General features: G+C 44.1%; 1 protein-coding gene across 1 annotated transcript in view; it reads left to right on the top strand.

Annotated features, from left to right (window-relative positions):
- Window positions 1-25803, top strand: part of TMEM163 (transmembrane protein 163) — a 259455-nt gene that overhangs the window by 148112 nt on the left and 85540 nt on the right. The window contains exons 3-4 of the mRNA XM_032145642.2: window positions 14582-14625; window positions 16011-16102. Coding sequence (XP_032001533.1) covers window positions 14582-14625; window positions 16011-16102 — 136 coding nt within the window. The remainder of the gene's footprint in view (window positions 1-14581; window positions 14626-16010; window positions 16103-25803) is intronic.

The raw sequence follows: 25803 nt of genomic DNA on the forward strand, positions 1-25803 counted from the left end.
ACAGTGGTGTGATCTCAGCTTACTACAAGCTCTGCCTCCCTGGTTCAAGCGATTCTCCTGCCTCAGCCTCCCAAGTAGCTGGGACTACAGGCACATGCTACTACACCTGGCTAATTTTTGTGTTTTTTAGTAGAGATGGGGTTTCACCATATTGGCTGGGCTGGTCTCGAACTCCTGACCTCGTGATCCGCCCACCTCGGGCTCCCAAAATGCTGAGATTACAGGCGTGAGCAAAATCCTTTTATATCTGCCATTGTAAAAGGTAGAAATGGGACTGATCTTCATTTTCTTATTTATTCAGTTTTGCTGCCTTATGTTTATCGGTTATTTTAAATTCCTTTTCTCAAATTGCATGTTCATGGTGCTTTCTTGCCTTATCTTTTAGGCTCTTGAGCTTTTAAAAAATTTACTGATTTGCAAGTATTCTTTTAAAAATTGAAGTATAATAGACATACAGAAGCATCATTGATGAAAATCCCATAGCCTAATGAAGTTTCAGAAAATGAACATAGCTGTGTAGCCACCACTCACGCTCATCTTCCCACCTGAGAAGACCTGTTCATGCCCCCTCTTCGTCACCGTTCCCTGCCTGGGAGGTGACCACCAGCCTGAATTCTACCACTGTGGATTTGCTTTGTTTTTGAACTTTATATAAACCAAATCATACATAGATTATTCAGTGAGTGCTTTTGTGTTTGCCTTTGCTGAGATGCATACGTGTAGTTGTGATTAGCTGTAATTCATGTATTGTCATCATTGTATAGTATTTCATTGGGTGAATATACCACCAGTTTATCCATTTCTACTGTTGACCAATGTTTGTGCTGTTTCCAGTTTTGGCAATTAGGAATAACGCTGCTGTAAACATTTTGTAAGCATCTTCAAGTATCCATATGTATGTATGGTTTTTTTTTTCTTTGTGGAGGCAGAGTCTTGCCCTCAGTCACTCAGGCTGGAGTGCAGTGGTGCAGTCTTGGCTCACTGCAACCTCTGCCTCCCAGGTTGAAGTGATTCTCCTGCCTCAGCCTCCCTAGTAGCTGGGATTACAGGTTCCTGCCACCATGCCTGGCTAATTTTTGTATTTTCAGTAGAGATGAGGTTTCACCATGTTGGCCAGGCTGGTCTCGAACTCCTGACCTCAGGTGATCCACCTGCCTCCGCCTCCCAAAGTTCTGGGATTACAGGTGTGAGCCACTGCACCCAGCCATATGTATGTATTTCTGTTGAGTTTACATCTAGGGATGGAATGGCTGAGTCGTGGAGTAAGATCGCTTTTGTTTTTGTTTTTGAGACAGTCTTGCTCTGTCACCCAGGCTGGAGTGCAGTGTCCTGATCTCAGATCACTATAGCCTCTGCCTCCTGGGTTCAGTCGATTCGTGTGCCTCAGCCACCTGACTAGCTGGGATTACAAGCACGTGCCACCACACCTGGCTAAATTTTGTACTTTTAGTAGAGATCGGGTTTCACTGTGTTGCCCAGGCTGGTCGGTCTCGAACTCCTGGCCTCATGTGATCTGCCTGCCTCAGCCTCCCAAAGTGCTAGGATTACAGACATGAACCACCGCATCTGACCTGATCAGCTTTTATAGAGACGGGCAGCCAGTTTTTAAAAGTATTTGTACCGTTTTACACTTCCACCAACAGTTCAAGGGTTCAGTTGTATTGCATCCTTACCAATGTTTGAAACTGTCAGCTTTTTTACTTTTTAGCCATACTTTGAGTATGTAGTGGCATCTGTGGTTTTAGTTTTATTGTCCCTGGTTACTGATAAGTAGAGTATATTTTCATGTGTTTATTGGCCATTTGTGTATCATCTTTCATGAAGCTTGTTAAGTCTTTCACCCATTTTCCTATTGGGTTGTTTTCTCTTTCTTAGTGATTTATAAGTCTATATATTCTGGATACAAGTCCCCTGGTAGTTAGGTTTTATAAATATCTTCTCAATAAACTCGATGGCTTGCTGTTTTGCTCTTTGAAGGAGGTCTTTAATGTAGTTCAGTTTACGAGTCCTTTCCCTTATGATGAATGCATTTATGTCTTGTTTAAAAAACCTTTACCTTTTCCCAAGATTATGAAAGTCCCCAATATTCTATTTCAGACCTGTCCTATGTTAACCTTACACTTTTATATCTACAGCTCATCCACAGGTTTCTCTATATGGAGTAAGGTAGGGTCATAATTCAGTCATTTCATATGGATGTCCAACTGGCTCAGCACCATTTATTGAAAAGAACTTTCTTTCCACTGTGTATTTTAGGGGTACTTTTGAAATATATAAATCAAGTAACCATATATGTGTGGGTCTTCTTTTGTTCTGTGGTCTCTTTGTTTATCCTTGTGCCAATATCATTTTATTTACTGTAGCTTTGAAGTCTTCATATCTGGTAGTGACTGTCTTCCAGGTTTTTTTGGTTGTGGTTGTTAACGATTGTCTTGGCTATTCTCCCTGTCCACCCCACCCACCCCACTGCCAAAGTGGAGTCTCGCTTTGTCACCCAGTCTGGAGTGTAGTGGCGTGATCTCGGCTCACTGCAACCTCCGCCTCCGGGTTCAAGCGATTCTCCTGCCTCAGCCTCCCGAGTAGCTGGGACTACAGACACCCGCCACCACGCATGACTAAGTTTTTTGTATTTTTAGTAGAGACAGGCTTTCTCCATGTTGGTCAGGCTGGTCTCAAACTCCTGACCTCAGGTGATCCACCTGCCTTGGCCTCCCAAAGTGCTGGGACTATAGGCGTGAGCCACCGTGCCTGGCCTGTCTTGGCTATTCCTGGTTCTTTTCACTTTCCACATGAACTCTGGCTTCATCTTATCAATTCTCTCACCACCTGCTATGATTTTGATTGGCCATAGTGAGGCTTCCAATCCACAAACATGGTATGTTTCTTCATATATTTAGTAGTTGTCTTTAATTTCTCCTAAAATAGTTCATTGCTTTTCTAGGTAGAAGTCTTCCATATTTTTTTAGTTTCATTAGTTTTTTTCCTAGGTATTTGATAATTTTGTTGTTTCGAATAGAGCCTTTTAAAAATTACATTTCCTTCCTGTTTGTGGCTAATATAGAAATAACTGGAATTTGTGTATTCACTTAATGTGTGGTGGCCTTTCTGAATTCACTTCTTAATTCTTTCTAGTTCCCCTGTTCTGTCTGCCAGTTTGCCAGTGCCTCACTGCTCTAATAATTATGACTTTGCGGAGAACCAGGCGTGAAGGGAGCAGCAGGCAGCTTTAATTTGAGTACTTATTCTCAGGGCACCTGATCTCAGTGATCTACGTTGGGGAACATCTTCCTGCCTTGAATGTAAGAGAAGACTGCCTGGCTGGCAGTGGAGCCTTGGCTCCCCTCGTTGATGGAATGGTGGTGTCTGATTCTTGTATCAGTGTCTGTCTGAGCAAGCACACCTTTGGTTCACGCCTTTGCTCTCTAGTGTGTAGAATATCAGGAAAGGGTCCAGGGGTGGATGCTGGAGCTCAGCGCCAAGCTTGCCATTGCATATAAGGGACAATTGTTTTGGTTACTGATGACTGTGCCATCTAATTGTGGAAAAGTCTAAGCTATGCCCAAGATTTGATTGAGATATATTATCAGCTGTCAGCATCTTCTCCTAGCATGGTCTAAATTTTGATGTATTTTGTAGATTCCCTTTATAACTTAGGTTATTGGGGGTTGGCCATTTTCTGGGTCTTTGATCATTTTATTCTTTTTCTAGTTTTTTCATGTTTCTTGTTGCTTTGGGTTTTATGGAGCAGGGTGGTGAGGAGAGAGGACATAAGGGTTGTGTTCCACCATGTTTAACTTGTATTCTCTGAGTGATGACGTTAATCTTCAAATGACTTTGATTCAGATCAAATGAGTTGGTGTTTGTTCAGCATAGTTTCTTTAAGCCAAATCTCTGGACCCTTATTCAGTGTATTTTTCTTCTTCATAGTATGTTCCATTCTTTAAAATGTTTCTTAAGCGACGTTTCAAACCAAAGAGGTTCAATGTGTTTGGAATCAGCAGTGCAGACCAAGGGCCATCTCAGTGGCCTGGAAAGGATGACCTTGGGTGACAATATCCATGCCCTTGCTAACTCTTCTTTCCCGTAGTGTTAGCTTTTGGTTCTGGTCTGAATTAACTCACACATTAAATAAAAACCAGAAATTGTAATTGGGGGTTAGAGATTCTTCCAGTCTTGTTCAGTTTAACAAGGATTTTTTGAGCACCGACAATGCACTTGTGTTTGAGCACACAGGCCCTGAGGATAGAGACAAATATGATACAACCCTTGACTTCAGGCTTTTATATGCTGCTTGGGAGAAGGCAAGGAGCATTTCTGTGTTTTATAAAAGAAAGGCAGCTAGGGGCAGGGAGCTTTGGGGCCCCAAAAGACACCAAGCCAAAGTAAAAAGAATGGACTGAAAATGAGTTTACCTAGAAACAAGCTTCAGACTCCCAGCAACCTCACAGGTATTTAACATAGAAGACAAGAGAAGATAAAATGCGAAAGTTCTGTTCTATAAATTTTATCCCCATCTCTGTTTATCTAATGAATGCTTTACTTACTGGGCTAAAGGAGCTGCATTCTATGATTAAGGGAAACATAGGGCTTTAAAATGTGTTTTATCAAATTGTTGGGCAAGCAACTGCTGTATCCCCAGCTCAGCAGAATAGTGTTGGACACATAGTAGGTGCTCAATAAGCACTTGTTGAATGAATGAAAGAGTGATTGGTTTAGCATGGCTACTCATGTTAATCTGGCAGTGTGGGTTGCAGGACATGCATTGAGTGTGGTCTGAGGATACCTGACCAGGCCTGCCTCCCACAGGCTTACTTGATAGCTCTGCTGGCATTGTGGGCAACCTTGGCACAAGGAGGTGTAAGAGCAAGTGTTAGGAAAGTGTGAGTGACATTCAGCAAGAACCTTGCTGCTCACTTTGGGAGGCCAAGGTGGACGGATCACGAGGTCAGGAGATCGAGACCATCCTGGCTAACATGGTGAAACCCCGTCTCCACTAAAAAATACAAAAAAATTAGCCGGGCATGGTGGTGGGTTCCTGTAGTCCCAGCTACTCAGGAGGCTGAGGCTGGAGAATGGCGTGAACCCAGAAAGCAGAGCTTGCAATGAGCCAAGATCGCGTCACTGCACTCCAGCCTGGGCGACACAGTGAGACTCTGTCTCAACAACAACAACAACAAAAATAATAATAAAAGAACTTTGCTGCTACTCTTAGCTCTGGCGCATGAGGTCTGTGGAGCAAATGTGCTAACAAGTTGAGGGGCTGTGTACTCCATCAGAGACGGCCCATAAATGCTCATAAAAGTTAGGTAACTGTGGCTTCAAGGGATCTTCCTCCTCCTTATTCCCAGACTGAAGAAGAAGCAAAGTGAAAGTGTGCTGTGGTGTTGAGGAAGTTTTGCCACTAAAAGCTGGGGTCTTGTCTTTTTATCTCTGAGCTGGTGACTCCTGTGTGTGAGACCTCTGAGAGCTTCTTGAAACCCAGGTCTCTCCCTGTTGAGTGGCAGGCATCCTGCCCATGTCCCAGGAATGCCAATCCCTGCTTCGGAATGGGGGTCATGTGCATTTCATGTTATGCTAACTGGAGCAGAGCTAGCCTGGTGGTGTGTGGTAGCGGGAACGAGGGTGCCCTGGTCCATGCTAGAGCTTTTCCTTGGGTTGTTTTTATTTGGATTTTTTTTCCTGTTGTACTATTCTGTGTTGGCTCTTGGCTTTCTGGGTCGGGGGCTATCTTTACTCTTTCCTTAGTCCTAGATCTTTGCCATTTGCGAATGCTTCAAGCTCTCCCTAAAGGAGTGGTCCATTTAGAAGCTGGTTTCTCCATTATGCCCCAGAAAGTGCCGGCTGCGGCTTCATTTGCTCAGGGAAGGGCTTCCGGGTAGCATGGCTGGGCCTCCCGGTGTTTTGAGCCCTTGGTTCTGTCTGCCTTCTTCCTGAGGGCTCTGTTTGCTGCATGCTGGAGCTAAGGGGAAGGTGTTGATGAATCCATCTGAAAGTTTTCTATGTGTTCAGGCACTGATCTTGGCATTTGGGATACATCAGGGAACAAACATTCAAAGCTTTTGCCTTTGTGGTGTTTATATTCTAATAGGTGGGAGTAGGGTGGGGCAGATGAGACATACATAAGTACATAAGATAATGTGGTAGATGTGCTTCAGATAAAGAAAGTGTAGAGGTGGGTGACAGAGAGCTCAGATTGGGAGTGAGGGCAGGTTTCATCATTAAATGTGGTGGCCAGGACAGCCCTAACCTGAAGGAGGGGAGGGAGCAGGCCATGCAGATCCCTGGAGTAAGCTTGTTCCTGGCAGAATGAAGAGCTGTGGCCTGGCTGTGGGGAGGTCACCGAGGAGCCCCATGTGGCCGGAGTGCAGTGACCAAGTGTGGCCCACAGAAGAAAAGATCGGAGAACAGAGGCTTCCTCCATCCTAAGGACCATGGCCTTTCCACGGAGGCGGATGTGTACAAGCACCAGGGGCATGGAGGGATGAATGATAGTGGCTGCTTCCTGTTAGAAATTGGAGTGCAAGTGACCTTTCATTGCAAAGTGGCCCAGAACACTAGCAAATGGCACTCCCTACCCCCATAGCAGCAGCTCGAGGGCAATGTTTTCTAACCTCTTCAAGCCCGTTCTTGTGGGTTTTATAGGTTGTTGTGGGTGTGGGATTAGGGGAGGGGTTGTATAGTCCCTTTTGGTATATAGCCACCCCTTGGTCATGTGAGAGAGAGAGAGACCCATGATCATCCCTGAGGTCTTGGCAAGGGTTTGCCTGAGACAAACACTTGCTTTCCTAACAAACACTTGTTCTCCAGACAGGCAGAGCCCCGGAGGGTGGCAGCGCAGTGCCCATGGCCTACCTAAGGCTAATAATCGTTCTCAGGGTTGTCTGTAGAAGTCAAAGAGCTCTCAAAGAATGGTTTGGGCTTTGAGAACCTGGCCATAGTACAGCTTTTTGTAATTTGCTGAGTGCCAGACCTTCCAGTAGAAAACATTGGAAACCACAGTCCATACAGCAAAATGAATATTTAGCAGGCACTTTGCTGGACATTGCTGGACATAGCAGGTTGCTCATGCCCTACATGTGAGGTCCCATACTCAAGACTTATGGGACCAACCAGATGCCACAGGGGCCAGGCAGGTGGAAGAGGTGAGTGAGGCAGGCTGGCTGTGATGTTGCAGGAGAGGTGCGTACCCCAGAGCATATGCCTCATCCGAATGCAGCATTGGCACCACTGGGAGAAAGGGACAGCCCAGGGTGGGCAGATCTCAGTGTTTTGAGAGAATCCAAAGATCCAGATTGGTGTTTTCATTATTATGTTTTCTTGTTAGGCAGCAGAAGAGGTGAAACTAAGAGGGGTCCAAATTTATGTATGTGTGTATATATTTATGGTGAATGATGGAAAGATGGTTCTCCATTTGAGTTAATTACATGGCTGGAGGTGAGGTTTTTGCCAGGCCTCTATGTAATAGAGGCTGTCCAATTAAAGTAGGATTGATTTATTAACGAAACTTACAGTCACATAATTTTGCAACTTGGAGGTGTTATGGGGCCTGGGGGCATTGCTAAAGAGTGCTAAGACTCAGGATAATTATTGCGTGACTTTGGAGAGATTGGCAGATGGGTCCTCATTTTTGCTACAAATCTAGCCAGCGATTGAAACGGCATTCTTTGTTTAAGGTTGTGGAGGGGCTGTCTGCACTGATCCTCTGTTGCCTTGCTGGCATCCTTACCTCTTTGTGCATTTCCGAGGTATTTTGTCTCTACTATCCAGTACCGTCCCTCAAAGCCTGCTGCTGATTCAGCTGCACGATTTAGCTTTGCCCTAACAATGGGTTGCCTGGGTCCTGTCCATTTTCCAGCTGTCTTTCTATTTGAATTTGAATTTCCAGCTGATACGCTTTCTGGCCTGGTGTGTGACTTAGTTAAAGAAGGTCTGGTCTTTTAACCAGACTTGTATAAATATTTATTTAAGACTTCTGGTGTGTGTGTGCTTCTGGGAGAGTAGCTGTTATTACCCCTTTGACACGTAAATGAAAGTAGTGTGTGTGACATGCAGCATCCCGGGAGGCAGGAGGTCCCTCAGACTGCGAGTGACATTGTGCTCGTGCTCCACATGCTGGCTTTCTTGGTCCACCACTGCACTTCCATGAACTTTTTGCAAACCACTCATGTAGGTGATTTGACCTAGAAAGGTGGATTCAGAAACTTAGATGTAATAAAGACACATACAGTCATGTGCTGCCCTGTTAGAGCATTTGTGAACTCACAGTGCAGCCTCGTCCCAGATGGGTATCACAGATCTGGTTTCTCTTGACTCCATTTTAGACCTTTGCTGATATTTTTGTGAGTTGGATATCTTTTTCCCCACATAGATTTCTTTTTCTGATTTAAGTGATATCGTGGTTGTAGAAGATGTAGAAAATAAATCTCAGGACCCCAAATCCCTAATCTAAAGGGAAAAGTCAAGCTGGCAACAGTCTGGCAAACCTGCCTCGCATTTTATTCCTAAATAAGATAGCTACAAAGATGGAGAAGCTACATACCTCCCTCACAATTTGCCCACAAGGAAATTCTTTGTGCACAAAAGACAGACCTCAAGTCCTCCCTCAGGATGTTCACCTGAGACAGATGTATGTAAAATTGCTTCCTCTGCCCTGTTGTTTCACCAAGCTGGGCAAAGGTGTGACTGTTCCTGTACCCTCCGCTCACATAGAAATTGTGTATTCTGTGAAAGGCTAATCAAAGGCTTAAAAAAAATACAACAATTTGTCTGTTATCTACCTGTGACCTGGAAGCCCCCTCCCCACCTCGAGTTGTCCTGCTTTCCGGACAGAACCAATGTGTATCTTACACATGTTGATTGATGCCTCATGTCTCCCTAAAATGTATAAAACCAAGCTGTGCCTGGACCACCTTGGGCACATGCGGTCAGGACCTCCTGAGGCTGTGTCACGGACATGTCCTTAACAGTGGTAAAATAAACTTTCTAAATTGATTGATCTCTGTCTCAGATACTTTTGGATTCACAGTAGAAAGGAAAGAAACCCACTCAAATATTCCCACCCTTCAAAGATTAACCACTGTTATCATTTGAGGGAATTTTTTTCTGGTTGTTTTCAATGCAGCCTGTAAAGCTAGTTGTTGTAGCACATACTTCATCTTGTATCTTGCCCGAATTATCTCTCGTAACTCTCCTCCTGCTTCCTTTGGCTTTAGCCAGAATGGCCTCAGACATGCCAAGTGTTCCACCTCAGAGTGTTTTACTGACTCTTCTTCTGTGGAAGGTTCTTCCCCAGTTAACAGCATGGTTTACTCCCCCATCTCCTTAAGTCTTTGCTTAAATGTCCCCTTGTCAATGAAGCCTCTTCTGATCTTCCCATTCAGTTTGTACCCCTGCTGGCTAGAACTCCCCCTGTTCCAGACCCATCCTTTCCTGTGGCACCCAATGCAGAACCCAACATACAACCTATCTGTTTATTATCAATGCCATTGTTCTTTCTAATATGCTAATAGAAACATTAAACAGTAGTAATTTTTCTAAAAAATATTTTGAGACAGGATCTCCCTCTGTTGCCTAGGCTGGCTTATGGTGGTGTGATCTTGGCTCATTGCAACCTCTACCTCCTGGGCTCAAGCAATCCTCCCACCTCAGCCTCCTGAGTAGCTGGGGCTACAGGTGTCTGCTACCACACTCAGCTAATTTTAAAATTTTTTGTAGAGGCCGGGCGCGGTGGCTCACGCCTGTAATCCCAGCACTTTGGGAGGCCAAGGCAGGTGGATCACAAGGTTAGGAGATTGAGACCATCCTGGCCAACATGGTGAAACCCCGTCTCTACTAAAAATACAAAAAAAATTAGCCGGGCATGGTGGCGGGCGTCTGTAGTCCCAGCTACGCGGGAGTCTGAGGCAGGAGAATGGCGTGAACCCGGGAGGCGGAGCTTGCAGTGAGCCGAGATTGCGCCACTGCACTCCAGCCTGGGAGACAGAGCGAGACTCTGTCTCAAAAAAAAAAAAAAAAAAAAATTTTTTTGTAGAGATGAGGTCTCACTATATTGCCCAGTCTGGTCTCAAACTCCTGGCCTCAAGTGATCCTCCTGCCTTGGCCTTGCAAAGTGCTGGGATTATAGGTGTGAGCCACCACTCCGAGCCAGCAACAGTACTCTTTGCAAAGGCTTTAAAATATCTACCTATAGCCTATTCTTTAAATAAATCATACCTCAATCATCACCCTACCATGGAACATTTAGTCACATCTAATGTTTTGCTGTTATAAATCACATGAACCTATTATGAACCTTTTGTGCTTAAAGTGTTTTTCCATTTCTTAGGCATTAAAATTCTTGGGCATGGGATTACTGGGTCAACATATCTTGTATTAAGACTCGTGGCTGAAAGTGATAGAAACTCAACTCCAACTGGCTTAAGCAAATCAAAGGAAATTGTTGGCTAATGTATTTGAGGAGTAGAGGGATAGATCAGGCAGGACTGATTTAAGAGGTTCAGTCTGTCTTCAGGAGTCCGATCTGTGTTTAATATCTACTGTCTTCTTGTGTTGGCTTCATTCTCAGGCAGTCTCCTCCCACTTATGTCAAAATCACTACCTGTAGCTCCTGTATTCATCCTCCTATCTCTAAAATCCCCTCTAAGGAAGACATTCCCTTTCCAATATTTTCAGCAAAAAACTTGGCACAGGTTCTCATCAGCTCAAATTGAATTGTGCCATTTTCCAATCATTAACTCTGGACATGGGACAAGTTAATGGGACGTACTAGCATGGGAATAGCATCATCCCACCCAAATCACTTAGTCTGAGGGTAGGGCAGGTGCCATTCCCAGAGGAGAATCAGGATGCTCTTATGGGATGGGGACTGCATGCTGGGCTGGCCCCAAATGACACATCTTCATTTTACCTGTGAACATCTTAGGGACTCTGTGTCTTAAAATAAATTAATAAAAAAGCCAACAGAGAAAGAGATAGGAGCCCAGCTGCAACCTAAGCATGCATTTTTTTGGATGTGTAACTGCTGCCTAATCAGATAGCAATGTGTGTCTACTCTGACCACACGGGGCCAAGAGCAGCCTTCATAGGAGAGCTCTGCCCCATGGCTGCCTGGTCGCCCATCTTTTTGTGGATGTGTTGCCAGTTTGCAACATAATTGTCCGAGTTCAGAAGGGCCCTTGTTTCTTGTCCACTGTTGAATAAGCACCTGCCTTGACGGCCCTGAGGCCTTTGTTGGCCCTGTGGTGGCTTTCCACTACACTCATCCACATGTGCATGGAGCTCCAGGTGCGCATACCACGTAATCTCTCCCTTGTAATCATCCTGGCTCAGGCCTGCCATTCTCCAAGCCAACCTCATTCTTAGCATGAGGGAAGTTGGAAACGTCCTGGTGAAAACCCCATGGAAGTTGGGGGGTGGGTGCTGTGTAAACCATTCTGACCCTTCCATTGAGTTTGTTCTTTTCTCAAAATTGGGATGTGTCATGGTGAGTTATGAGACAAAGTGAAATTATTACTTGACACTCTTCAGAAATTCCTGAAAGGCCACCTGAACTCTTTCATTGGGATCCTGTGCTAATGACTATTTGCTGTTATTTAGTAGCAAAAGCTGGGGAGTTGGCCACAAAAGGAAGCTGTCAGAGCTAAGGCTGTGTGGAGGGCCCTTCAGAGTAGTCTCAATTCCCCGTGCAATTTTTGGCATTTCTCCCTTTCTGTCTCATCAAGGAAATTAGATGGAGCCAATTTATAAGTAAATGATACATCTCTGTGAAGGACTGTGGGTTAACTTGGAGCCATCTTGCTCATATTTTCCTTGGTGCAGGTGGGATAGAGAGTATTAATATTCCACTTGTGCTCTAGGTCATCCATTCTCTGGGAAGGCTTAATTCTCACAAGTGGATCTTTCCTGCATAATTTTGAGGGTGTTGGAAATCATGGACACAACACTCCAATTGAGTCGGGGACACCCCACCCACCATTTAGTGGCCATCTCCTTTGTTTGATTCCAGATTCCTGAGACAGTTTTCCTTGTCTTTCTCAATATAATCACGTGAATGTCCACTTGAAATCTGTTTTGAAGCCATGGTTCACTGCTGGAGAGTCAGGTGCTCTTCTGCCATGGCGAGTCTGGGGGGAGTGATTTTCTAGCTGTGCCTTTTCCATGGTGCTCAGCCCTAGGAGCACAGGTGGAGACTGATTAGGAGCCCGGCGGCAGCTCTTCTGTTTTTTTTGTTTGTTTGTTTTGCTTTTTTTTTTTTGAGATGAGGTCTCACTCTGTCGCCAAGCTGTAGTGCAGCGGCATGATCTAGGTTCACTGCAACCTCCACCTCCTGGGTTCAAGTGATTCTCCTGCCTCAGCCTCCCAAGTAGCTGGGACTGCAGGCACGCACCACCACGCCCGGCTCATTTTTTTATGTTTTTAGTAGAGATGGGATTTCTTCATGTTGGCCAGGATGGTCTCGATCTCTTGACCTTGTGATCCCCCCCCCCCACCCGCCTTGGCCTCCAAAAGTACTGAGATTACAGGAGTGGGCCACTGTGCCTGGCTCTTCTTTTATCTGTTGTAGATCTGGAGCATCTGTGCAAGATGTTAGTTGGAATTAAAAGGTTTCCACTGCTGATACAGAAGCAACCCACAAAAAGCACACAGCTAAGATATTCTAAAAACAGGTTGTAAAGGGAAAGAAAAGATATCCTCCTTGACTTATTTCTGTGAAATTTTGTTACGCTTAGTTAACAGTTATGGAGCACGTGCTGCGAGCCAAGCTGTGTTTTCTAGGCTGCCTCGGTGCTTGCAGCAGTCCCGCCAGGGATCAGCTGCCTTTTTTGCACATGTCAGCATGGCTGGCAAGTTGTTCTCTGGGAAGGGCCAGTGCCCCTTTACAGCACCATACCTGTGTGTCCCATGAAAGCTCCAGCTGGTCACCATGCACAGCTGGCTCTGCCCTTCTCCCTGTGCCAGTAAGAGCAATAGCAGGGACTGCTGGAACAGCAGCTCATGTCAAAAACAAAGATGGTTGGGGATTTAATGGGTTGTATTCTGCCTCACACAGTTTGAGGACCTGAATATGGCAGAGTTTCAGGAAGGGCCTGGAAACGCTCGGACACGACCAGTGGTTCACTCTCCCCAGTGCTGTGGCTTTCCCATGTTTGCCTTCCTGCTCCTCAGTCTTTATGGCAAACGGTGGCCGATGGCAACTCCAGCATTTACAAGTTGCTGTTCTAACCACATAGATTGACCAACTAGACTCTCTCAGTCTCAAGTCCTAAATCACAGAAAATGAACTCTGTTTGGTTCACAGTGGATCAGGTGCCCTCCTTATAGCTGGAGGGCATAAGGCACAACACAGTTGTGCGGGAACTGTCCCTGGACCTTGTGGAGAGGACAAGGAGCAGGTCCTAGAGAAGGGACATTGTGATGAGCTGATGGAAGTCCATGTAGGCGCTGGCCTCTGTGCCTCCCACCCATGCTTCTCCTACTGCGCCATTGACTACTTGTAGAACGTAGGCCTGGGAACAAGCCACTGCTGGCTTTGCTGACCCTTAGTGTAGGGCTTTAGTCATGGTTGGAGGTGCATTTATTCTTGTTAAATATGGCTTTCTTCTGGAGATCTGCCTTTGTTATGTCAAATCGAGAAGTCTTTGAAGCTGTCATTGCTTTAGCACAAAACAATTAGGAAAAAGTGCTACCCAATTGACGTTCTCCAATTTAAAAATATGGATCAAGGCTGGGTGTGGTGGCTCACACCTGTAATCCCAGCACTTTGGGAGGCTGAGGCAGGTAGGTCACCTGAGGTCAGGAGTAGGAAACTAGCCTGGCCAACATGGCAAAACCCTGTCTCTACTAAAAACACAAAAATTAGCTGGGCATGGTGGTACATGCCTGTAGTCTCAACTACTTGGGAGGCTGAGGCAGGAGAATCACTTGAACCCGGGAGATAGAGGTTGCAGTGAGCCGAGATAGCACCATTGTACTCCAGCCTGAGTGACAGAGCAAGACTCTGTCTCAAAAAAAAAAAAAAGATCAAAATGTGTCGTAATTAGAATTGTGGCATTGACATTTGTAGACATCTCTATTTGTAGACATCTGTTGTTTAAGATCATTTGTCACTCTTTTCTAAACAACTCTTACTGGTGTCTACATTGGATTTTAAACTCTGGTGCCCACAGATTTTTTTCATCTATCTTAGCAATGGTGTATGCCTTACTTAGACACACCACCTTATTATGGGAACAGTTTGGGTGGTTGGAGTTTTACTTTGAAAGTTTGATATAGTTCCCAGTTGCTAAATTCCCAAAGTATCAGAAGTCATTTGATTGACAGCTGTTGAAGCAATTTTATTTGGAAATTGGCCCTCAGGTGCTTCAGAACACTGTGAGGGGAAGTTGTTGCAGGTGGAGTCTGGGAATCTTTTCAGTTCACTCTTCATTTTTAAAAATTCTTAGATTTTACAAGTACAGTTAATTTTTAGTTTTATTCTCTTGGAACTTCCCCAGTGATGTTTAAATGGCCATGTAATGTATTAATATACTCAAAAATGAGAGAGGTTTTAAAATATTCTGAATAATATTTTCTTTCTTTTTAGCTGTCTCCGTTATGAGGTACAGCGCCTCTGCTTTTGGGTTTGCAGTAAGTAACCTGAAATGTACTTTCATCAAGTTTTGCACGTTTTTTCATAAGCCCATAAACCTCACCCTGAGCCCTCAAATGAGGGTGGTTAGTGTATGAGAGCTTAGCATGAGAAACATATTTTATGGAAACTCACTTCTATTAAAAAATGAGAATTTAACAGAATTAAGCTGCAACGAGGACTGTGTAATTCTCAAGCACAGATTCGGGGGAACCACATTTCCCACAGTGTGGTTGGGTGAGAGGATGTTTTGGGCATTTTAGCCCTTTTTTGCCTTCCAGGTTGTATGTGGACCTGGCATGCACTGGAGCAAAGCATTTTCTGGTGTAGGCAGAGTTGTTGCGAGTGAAGGAAGATTGGGGCTACTTGTGCTAGGATTAGTCAGTGTAGCCAGCTAGGGGTAACCTGGCTTCCCAGCCGGCCTCCTGATCGAAGGTAGTTGGAGAAAGCGGGTCTCTGCTTCACAGGCTAGGTCTGTTGAGAAATTGGGTGAAGCTTCCCCAGGCCCCTCGGAGAGGATGCTAGTGCTTGTGATTTTCCAGCTGAGAAGTGTGGTGTGGTGTAGTGACCCATAAAGAGAGCTCTTCTCAACACCCCCGCCGTGTAGCTTTAGGGTTTCCTGTACCCAAGGGTCGGTATGCCTGTTCCCAAACCCACTTCTGCCTTTTGTTGTGAGAAGTTGATATTGTAGGGACATTGCAGATTCTTTTCAGAACCTTATGAAAGATGTGGACCATCCAGGAAAAAGGCACACCACCACACACACACACCCAGACATACACATATACATACATGTACACACACACATGCATACACACACCCAGAAACACACAAACACGCACATACATTTTTCTCTGTCATTCTCTCTAGCTTGCTTGTGCATTCACACTTTCTCATTCAAACAAAAGCATTGAATTTTGTATGCAACTTTAATGTGCTGGCAGACTTATCGCAGGTCCTGGTGACCCCCACCCTCACCCCTGGACCCCAGGTAGAATAGTCCCATTGAGAGTCAAAAATAAGAGATTCGGGTGAGAATTCTATCTGGGATGTGCAGGAAACTACTGCAATTATCTTGACTGTCATGGAGAAACCAATTCCATGTGTTTCAGAACAGTAAACTCTCCCACCTTCTGCCCTATGTCTTCAGAGTGCTGGGAGCCAGGGGCCCTGGGAGCAGAGCCCCCCACATGTCACGCTGGGTGTCTGAGCTCCAGCCGCCCCAGGCATGAGGGCAGTAAGTGGCTGCGTCGTAATGATGGGAGGCCTCTTTGCTGAGTTTACTCGTGCAGATGTTCTGAGTCACAGCACAGTTGTCCTGTGTCTTCACATTTGTGTGCTGTTAACTCTGGAAAGCCTCTAATGCCATGTCTGCTTCTCCTAGTTTGATGCCATCCTGGACGTCCTGTCATCGGCGATTGTCCTGTGGCGTTACAGCAATGCGGCCGCTGTGCACTCTGCCCATAGGGAGTACATGTAAGTAGATTCTTGTCTTTCTTCAGGCTGCAGAACCCGTGCAGATGAAGGCCACGGAATGAGGCCCTCAACACAGCTTGCCCTGCAGCTTTTGTCGCAGTGATGAGAAGAAGGTCCCCAGGTTGCTTCTGAGAGTGACCAGTGCAATGCCAGCCATGTGACAGGGTCCTCTTGGGATGGTCAGAGAGAGAGGATGTACCTTTATAATATTCTGTATTCTCAGATTTTGAGAATATTTGTTTGCTGGTCTATCCATCTACTCATCCATCCATCCTTTCACTTTTTCTTATTGAAATCTTTGTTCTGTTGGATTTTTATGCTGTTTTTCTTCTAAGTAAGATGAATTCTCCACTGTTATTTACAGAAGACACCTTAAGGGCATTCTAAATTATTCTATTTGCCATCCACCCCTCTCTGTATTAGGGGATGTTGCTCGCCCCAGTCTTCACATCCCATGGGTGAAGATTTTGACTTTGAAGGACTTATATTTATGACTCTAAAACGTATGTCTTTTCCAACTTCCATCTCTTTCTGTCATTTGTAAACCCCAGGGTAATAAGAACACAGGTTCCGTAATCAGATTTGCTAACTCTGTGATTATGGAAGCCAGTAACTGCTCTGTGCCTCATTCCCTCATCTAGAAAAGCAAGAAAAAGACAATTCCTCCTTCGTAGGATGATTGCAATGAGTACGCACACACACACAGACACACACATACAGACAATTTTTGTGCATATACCTATACACTAATATGTGTATATATATATATATATGTGTGCATGTAGTTATATGTATATATGTGCGTGTATACGTGTATGTGTGGGTATCAGGGCAACAGTTTTCTCTGTCTCTGCAGCTTTTGGACAGTTGAACACAAATGAGTAGATGCCCCTTTCTGTGGATTGTGGTGGTACTCAGAGGGAAAGTACTCTTGAGGCTGGGTGTGGTGGCTCACACTTGTAGTTCCAGCACTTTGGGAGGCTGAGGCAGGTGGATCACTTGAGGCCAGGAGTTCAAGACCAGCCTGGCCAACATGGTGAAACCCCATCTCTACGAAAGCAAAAATTAGCTGCGTGTGGTGCTGTGTGCCTGTAGCTCACCTACTCGGGAGGCTGAGGTGGGATAATTGCTTGAACCCAGGAGATGGAGGCTGTAGTGAGCCGAGATTGTGCCACTGCAATGCAGCCTGGGTGAGAGAGCGAGACTTTGTCTCAAACAAGAAAGTACTCTTGAACGGGATGTTAGGCCATATTCCAACATACAAGTGTTGCAATACCTCTTTGAGGCCAAGTGATTCAGACAGTAACATATCTGAGATTGAATATGCCAGATGGAAAACTTTTAAAAGATGACACCATAACTGACTCACTAATGACAGCAAATTTTAGCTCATGTCATTATTCGCTTTAGTGTACAAACTTATTTTAAATGTTAAATGTCTATTTTAATGGGCATTAGTTTTTTTTTTTTTAACAAATTAAGTATCAAACTTGTGATATTACAGATGATATCATTTAGGATAAAGTTAATTTTTAAAAGTGAATTTGTGGTTGAAAAAAACTAGAAAATAGTAGTAAACTGACTTTTAAAAACTTCAAATGATGATCGAGCATCTCTAATCTAAAAATCCAAAACTTGAAATACTCCCTAATTCAAAGATTTTTAAGCACCAACCTGATGTCGCAAGTGGAAAATTCCACACCTGACCTCATGTGACTGGTCACAGTCAAAACTTCATGCACAAAATTACTTAAAATATTGTATAAGATTACCTTCAGGCTATGTGTACAAGGTATATATGAAACAAATGAATTTCATGTTTAGATTTGGGTTCCATCCCCAATATATCTCATTATGTATATGCAGCCATCCCAAAATCCAAAAAAATCTGAAACCTGAAACCCTTCTGGTCCTAAGCATTCTGGATAAAGGATACTTAACCTGCACCGTGATGATCAACCTTGACTTAACGCTGATCTAGCCAAAGGAGCAACTAATGCACCCAACCCAAGCTGTTCTGGGTATTTGAGGAATTCAATAAGAAGTCTAGAGAGTGTAATGTAGAGATATACTTGGATTTCAGGAGCTAGCCACTGTCGTGTTAGAAGAACATGTCATCTTTGGTTCTATAGCTGCGCTGTCCAATATGGTTGCCACTAATGCAATATTTTAGCACTTGATATGTGGCTTGTCTGAACTGAGATGTGTTGTAAGTATAAAATACACACTAAATTCTAAAGACTTAATGAGAAAAAATATTAATAGTTAAAAATGTTCATTACATGTTGATATTAGAATATTTTGGATATATTGGTTAAACTTAAATTTTTTTTTTTTGCTTTAGCTTTTAAAATGTCTTTTAGAAATTTTAAATTACATATGTGGCTTATATTGGCCAGTGCCCTCAAAGGAGAAAGTTTTTCCCTCTGCTTTGTCTTTCTTATTTTAGAGCTAATAATACATAATTTGATTTGCAATTCCAGAAGGAATTGAATTCAGAGTTTTCCAATTTCATTATTCTAATTTGCTTTTTAATCTGATTTCCTTTCTGCTGAAATGAGTTTCGTACATGTTAGTCAGAAAGCCATGAATAATTGTGGCTTTTCTATAGTGTTGAGATCTGTGTGAACATTTGTTAGGTCTGGAGGTTTTCCAAGATCAAAATTGATGATGAGAAATGTCTTTGGTTTCACTGTTTTTAATAATCTCCCAAACAGGTACTGTTTTTAAAAAGTATATATCATTGCCCAAAAGGCAAAAACTCAAAGAGGAGTTGCTTTGATTAGTTCCCAGGTAATTGTTCACGTGACAATGCCAATGAATTCACTTGGAGATTCCTAATCTAGGGATTTCAGTGATACTCACAATCCTCTATATTGTTGGCTTTGGTTTAAAGTTTTAATCCCTGGCTTACCCCATGTAAGTTTAAAATTAATGAAATCACTGCCAGCTGAGAAGCTGATATTTGCCTATTAATAAGCATAAATGAGTTATGAGGGGCACAGCTAGAAAAGCCATTGGTTTTCAGCTAGTTGCTGGAGAGTAATATTAGAGGAAATTGGAAAATATGCAACTGGCCCTTAGCTAATTCCCTTTATTTTTTTTGAACTGGACCCAAAACCTTGGGATGAATCTTGAGCTTGAATTAGTCATGCAAAGCAACTGGAAACCTTCCTTAGCCTTGCCACCTGGTGACTGTGTATCCCTACTGTGGATATGATGGGGTATTTCATACTCAGGGAAAGAGTTTGGTTTCAGCACCACCAGAGCATACCTAGCCCTGATAGTTTTTGTTTTGCATTTTAAAAATTTTTATTGTAAATTTTTATTTTATTTTATTTTGTTAAAACACATAACATAAAATGCATTAGCCTAAGCGTTTTTAAGTATATGGTTCAGTAGTGTTAAGCTTATTTCACGTTGTTGTGAAACAGATCTCCAGAACTTTTTGCATTCTGCAAAATTGAAACGCTACCCATTAAACAACTCCTCATTTTCCCCTGTCCCCTAGTCCCTAGCAATCACCATTGTACTTTCTGTTTCTATGAATTTGACTACTTTAGATACCTCATATAAATGAAATTATACAGTATTTGTCTTTTTTGTGACGGGTTTATTTCAGTTAGCATAATGTCCTCAAGGATCCTCCATCTTTTGTAGCATGTGACACAATTTTCTTCCTTTTAAAGGCGAATAATCTTTTTTATTTATTTTATTTATTTTTTTGAGATGGAGCCTTGCTCTGTTGCCCAGGCTGGAGTGTGGTGGCACGATCTTGGCTCACTGCAGTCTCAGCCTCCCAGGTTCAGGCAATTCTCACCTCCCAAGTAGCTGGGACTACAGGCATGCACCATCACACCTGGCTAATTTTTTTTTTTTTTTTTTGAGACGGAGTCTCGCTCTGTCGCCCAGGCTGGAGTACAGTGGCGCAATCTCAGCTCACTGCAAGCTCTGCCTCCCGGGTTTACGCCATTCTCCTGCCTCAGCCTCCTGAGTAGCTGGGACTACAAGCGCCCGCCATGGCACCCGGCTAAGTTTTTTTATTTCTAGTAGAGATGGAGTTTTGCCATGTCGGCCAGGCTGGTCTTGAACTCCTGGCCTCAGAGATCTTGCCTGCCTTGACCTCCCAAAGTGCTGGTATTACAGGTGTGAGCCACCATGCCCTGCCTAAAGGCTGAATAATATTCTATTGTAAATATATGCCACATTTTGTTTATCCATTCATCCATTGGTGGACATTTGGCTATTGTGAATAATGCTGCTATGAACATGAGTGTGCAAATATCTCTTTGAGACCCTGCTTCCAATTCTTTAGGATAAATGCCCAGAAGTGGGATTGCTGGATCCTATGGCAGTTCTCTCTTAAAATTTTTGAGGAACCTCTATACTGTTTTACATAGGTGTTATATCATTTTATAATTCTACCAACTAGTTTTTTTAAGTTCCAAATTTGGTTACTTTCCTGTGGTAGGAAATAAAGGTATGGAGAAGGTGGACTGTCAGATTTAGTCATGGCCAGGATTTTCATCAGGTAAGACAGAAGGAGGGGCAAGGGAATGTTATGTTTATAAGCAAGGGATTCTAAGAGGAAGAGAATAAACTAGCCAAGGAGAGGTGGAAGGATAATGGCAAAGTTAATGAATAGTCACCATGGATTAGAAGTCTTGATTAGAAGACTAGAAGTCTTGATAGGTCAGTAATTGTTGGCGTGGGGTACTAATCTCGGAGTAAGCTGCTAAAAACCAAGATTCCATAGGCGTTTCATTTATTGGCACAGACTTAGGGTAGAGGGAGTGGCTGAGGCAGGGTGGGGACAAAAAGTCAGGGACATGGGTGAGGCCAGGTGTTGGCCATATGATCCATTTGAGATTGAAGTTACCAGGAATGTGTGTAGAATTTGGGGAGGAGGTGAAGGCCATGAAGCAGGTCATCATCAGTGAGTCGTCAGTGAGTGTAGGGAAGGGGCCAGGAGGTGAAGGGGCAGCGCCAGGAAGGAGGTGCGGTGGGTGCTTTAGTCTGATGGCAACTGGCAGTGTTGAGGGAGGAAGCTGGGGGCAGCCACCAGGAAGAAAGAGGCTTGGAGAATGTGGGATCGGAGAGGAAAAGTGGCCTCTACTGCAAAGGCAGGGAAAGCAGCTTCGTCAGAGAACAGCTACATTTTTATTAGGGCAAGAAAGGTAAAGGGAAGAGTCAGAAAAGAGTTTGAGGATGTGGAGACTGGGAGGGTAGGATGAGAGTGTTTGGGAGAGAAGGGAGCCAGCCTCACAGTGGGTGACAGAGGAGCCTGGGGGTGCGGGGGGGGTTGGTGACACTGGCCTGGTGACAGTGGATTGCTATGTAGCCACTCTAAAGAATGAAGCACTATCTGTTTACTTAACTTCGTGACCTCCAAGCTGCATTAAGTGAAGAAAGCGTGACACAAAATAGCGTGTGTGGTCTTTTCTCATTTGTTTTAACAAAAGAGGTTTGCATCCACACACACTTGTGCAGGCATATAAAGCATACAAAGGAGACTGGCAGCAGGGTCGCCTCCCCTCCAGGAGGGGGCTGGGGACAGAGGAAGGAGGGGACACATTTTATGACAACCAGAGCTGTCCAATAGATGCTTGGCGGCGATGGCTGTGTTCTGTATCTGTGCTGTGCGATATGGTAGTCACTAGCCACATGTGGTCATTGGGTACTTGGTATGTGGATAGAGTCACTGAGGAACTGGATATTTATTTATTTATTTATTTATTGAGACAGTCTTATTCTGTGGCCCAGGCTGGAGTGCAGTGGCATGATCTCGGCTCACTGCAACCTCTGCCTCCCCGGTTCAAGCATTTCTCCTGCCTCAGCCTCCCAAGTAGCTGAGATCACAGGCATGTGCCACTACACGCGCCTAATTTTTTGTATTTTTAGTAGAGATGGGGTTTCACCACGTTGGCCAGGCTGGTCTCAAACTCCTGACCCCAGGTGATCCGCCCGCCTTGGCCTCCCAGAATGTTGGGATTATAGGCACGAGCCACCGCTGTGCCCAGCCAGAACTGGATTTTTAACTTGATTTAAAGAATTTAAATAGGCCCATGCAGCTAGTGGCTACTATATTGGACAATGTCTCTTCAGTTGGGTCATTTTTAACCTGTTTTCAAAAAACAGGTGAAAGTTCTTTAAAAATGAAGATTGAGATTTGGAAATGAGAAGAGTGATACTGAGGAAAGGAAGGAGGTGCTGGAGATGGAGGACGTGGGGAAATGAGTGCAGGAGGAACTTGGCAGGGCCGAATGACATGGAATTTGGTGTCTGTCCTGCCATTCTCTGCCCTGTGTACTGTGTAAGGCCCCAGGAAGAACAGCCTCCTGCCATCATCAGCTGCAAGGGCCGTGGGATGCTTGCCACAGAAGGTCCATGCTTGACGCTCACTGGGGGTCTCTGACATTTTGCATATGATTGCAGCACAGGCGGGGCTGTGTGGAGGGGCCCCAGGCCCAGCTGTCTCCTGGGCTGTCAGTCAGATTGCTGAGATGGAAGTGAAGGCAGATGGGAGATGCTGTTCACCTGGACAGCCTTCTAATTCTACAACACAGCGTCACAATGCAGCCGGAGAGGTGGTTCTCCTGTTCCAATGTACCTCCCAATGGTGTTCTGCTCAGCAGCACATTGGGGTGGGAATTGGAGGGCCCCGCAGTGGATGTCCTGAGAGAGGCGTAAGTCCTTTATGTGTCTTCTCATGTGAAATAGACAGGTCCACCGGTTCTCACCCAGGCTGCTTGCTGTGCGTTCTTTTCCAATTTGCTGAGCCAAATGCGTCGGCCTGAAAACCACCAGTCGACAGGATAGCTTGATAGCCTTTTGAAGACTGACTCCACCAGCACCCTCGCTGCTTTTGGAAACAACTCTAGAAATTTAAAAAGAAAATTGAGTCAAGAAGTGATGGATTGGTAATTTGCTTTTGGTGCCTGAGCTGGACTGTGAAGGCAATGAGTTATACCAAGAACATATTGAAATAGTATCATGTCTCCCCCTGCTTCTTCCCGTAGGGTGTTTGATCTGGCCCTAAATCAGGCTCTGAGAAAGTGAATCCTATTTATTCCACATTTGTCTAGTGCTCTTAACTTGACAAAGCTCTTGAATGTGTTTTAACTCAAGAGCAGAACCTGAACTAGAAGAATAAATAACTTCAGAGATGCCCTCCATGGCTGATGAGAGTCAAGGCAGAAGGTGGAGCCATTTCAGCAGGACGGGAGCTCCTCTGCCTTGAGTAGTGTGAATTCAGACTCACCTGGAGGCAGAAGGGAGTGGCCCTCCACTGTCCTGAACAGGACAGATGAAACCAGGCATGACACAGACATGACACTACTGGGTTATGGTGCTGCAAGTAAGATGCACCAGAGGAAGGAGTGTAGACTTGTTCCCTGTTATGGGCTAAATTGTGTCCCCGTAAAAGATATGTTGAAGTCCTTGCCCCCCAGTACGGAAGAATGTGACCTTATTTGGAAACAGGGTCTTTGCAGATGTAAACAAGTGAAGATCAGGTTGTTTGATTAGGGTGGGACCTAATCCGATATTACTAGTGTCCTTATAAGAAGAGAAAGCAGAGACACAATCAGACATGGGGAGTAGACTCCCATGGGACAAGGAGGCAGAGATTGTAGTAATGCATCTACAGGCCAAAGAATGCCAAAGATTGCAGCAAAGACCAGAGGCTAGAAGAGGGAGCTTCCCTGTAAGTTTAACAGGGAGTGTGGCCCTGCAGACACCTTGATTTCAGACTTGTAGCCTCCAGAACTGTGGGACAATACATTTCTGTTGCTTAAGCCAGTGGTCCCCAACCCTTTTGTCACCAGCGACTGATTTCATGGAAGAAAATTTTTCCACGGACTGGGATTGGGTGGGGGATGGTTTGGGGATGATTCAAGCACATTACATTTATTGTACACTTTTAGGGTTTGTGCTCCTATGAGAATCTAATGCCATTGCCGATCTGACAGGAGGTAGAGCTCAGGCGGTAATGCGAGTGATGGGGAGTGGCTGTAAATACAGATAAAGCAGGTGACAGTCTGTGGCCTGGGGATTGTGGACCCCTGGTTTAAGGCGCTTGGTTTGAAGTGCTGTATTGTGGCAGCCGTACGAAGCTAATGTAGTCCGGAGAAGAGTCCTCCATCATAGCTCCACTCTGCTGCTTACCTGCTCTGTGACTCCACGTGATGTATTCATCTTTCAGAACCCCAGTTTTCTCATCCATGAAAGGGAGGGAGGGTCACGACAGCTGCCAAGTGGCGTCATGGTGAAGATCAAACATGGCATTGAATAACTTACTTTCCATCCCTAAAATTTTGAATATTTTTATTTGTCATCCTGGAAGAGTTTGAAATTGTCTACCCTCGCATTTTGTTTTGCTTTTCAAGAACATGGAACAAAAGAATTTGTAAGTAAAATTGTAAGAAAACCCAGACATACACTTTAGCATATTTAGAAAGTTGCTTTTGACTTAGCAACAAGGGATAGTCATGTAGTGAGGGGATAAAAAGATCGTTTCTTGATGCCTCAATTTCATTCCCACCCCCGCCCATGGTCTGCAGTAAGAAAGGTGTGTGGCAAGGCAAAGTAATATATGTTTATTGTAAAGAGTTGAGTTAATTCATAAAGGTGCAGAGAATACAGTGAAATTCGCTTATTATGGGGCCTTCCAGGGATAACCGGAACTAACATTTTAATGTATGCTCCGTGTGTGTGTGTGTGCGTGCACGTGCATGCACACACGTATATCCATTTAGCTTTTTTAAAACATAGAGATGATCTACATATAGTTTTTTTGAAAACTGTTTTTTCTGTATTTAACACCATAGTTTAAACATCTTTCCATCCATGGATAAATAGAGGTTTGTTATTTTTTGATAGCTATGCAGTATTCTATGTATGGGTTTAGCCTATTTTAGCAATTTTATGCTGAAGACATGGGTTATTTCCAATGTCTTGAGGTTAGAAAAAATCCAGAATAACTGTCCTTAAACGTGTGTTTTAATGCGTGTCTTCTTATTTCTTTAGGATAAATTACTAGAAGTCTGGGAAAAAGAAAACGCTCACATAATTTTGACGACCAGTGTCAAGCCGTGCTCCAGAAAGGCCATATTAATTTACCACTAGCAGGGGGTGAAAATGTTTATTCTCCTTTGCCAGCACTAAGTGTTATAATTCTTTTTATCAGCAATGCTAATCTCCATGTTAACGTGCATTTCTTTAGTTAGCAGCCTAGCTGAACATAATCTCATATGCTTTGGGAGCATTTGCATTTCTTTTGGGAAATGGGTTGCCAGAATTTCAGATGGGAGTGAAAAGCCTTTTATTTCCATCTTGGGACAGTTCCCAGACTGTGCAACCTAGGCAACTAAGGAAGCACAACTTACTAATTGACCAGGTAGTTCCTGCTTTGCCTTCACCACTCATATTCTTTTTCTGCAATGCCATGGGTGTTTTTTGTTTAAAGATCTAATTACCTGCATTTAATTAATGTATTGGTCTATTGACTTGTCCATCTCCCTCACAAGCCTTTAAGCTCACCGAGGCAACAGTATTCCTTAACTGTCTTCTTTTTATCCCTAACCCCTAGACTCATGCCTGGCATTTAGTAGGTGCTCATTAAGAATTGCAGAAGGAAAGACTTAACTATGGAATTTCTTCATCTTATGTAAGGTTTGGATGACCCTTATTAAGATGATAGT

The sequence above is a fragment of the Hylobates moloch genome, unplaced genomic scaffold, assembly GCF_009828535.3.
Source record: "Hylobates moloch isolate HMO894 unplaced genomic scaffold, HMol_V3 SCAFFOLD_24, whole genome shotgun sequence".
In the NCBI taxonomy this organism is placed as follows: domain Eukaryota; kingdom Metazoa; phylum Chordata; class Mammalia; order Primates; family Hylobatidae; genus Hylobates; species Hylobates moloch.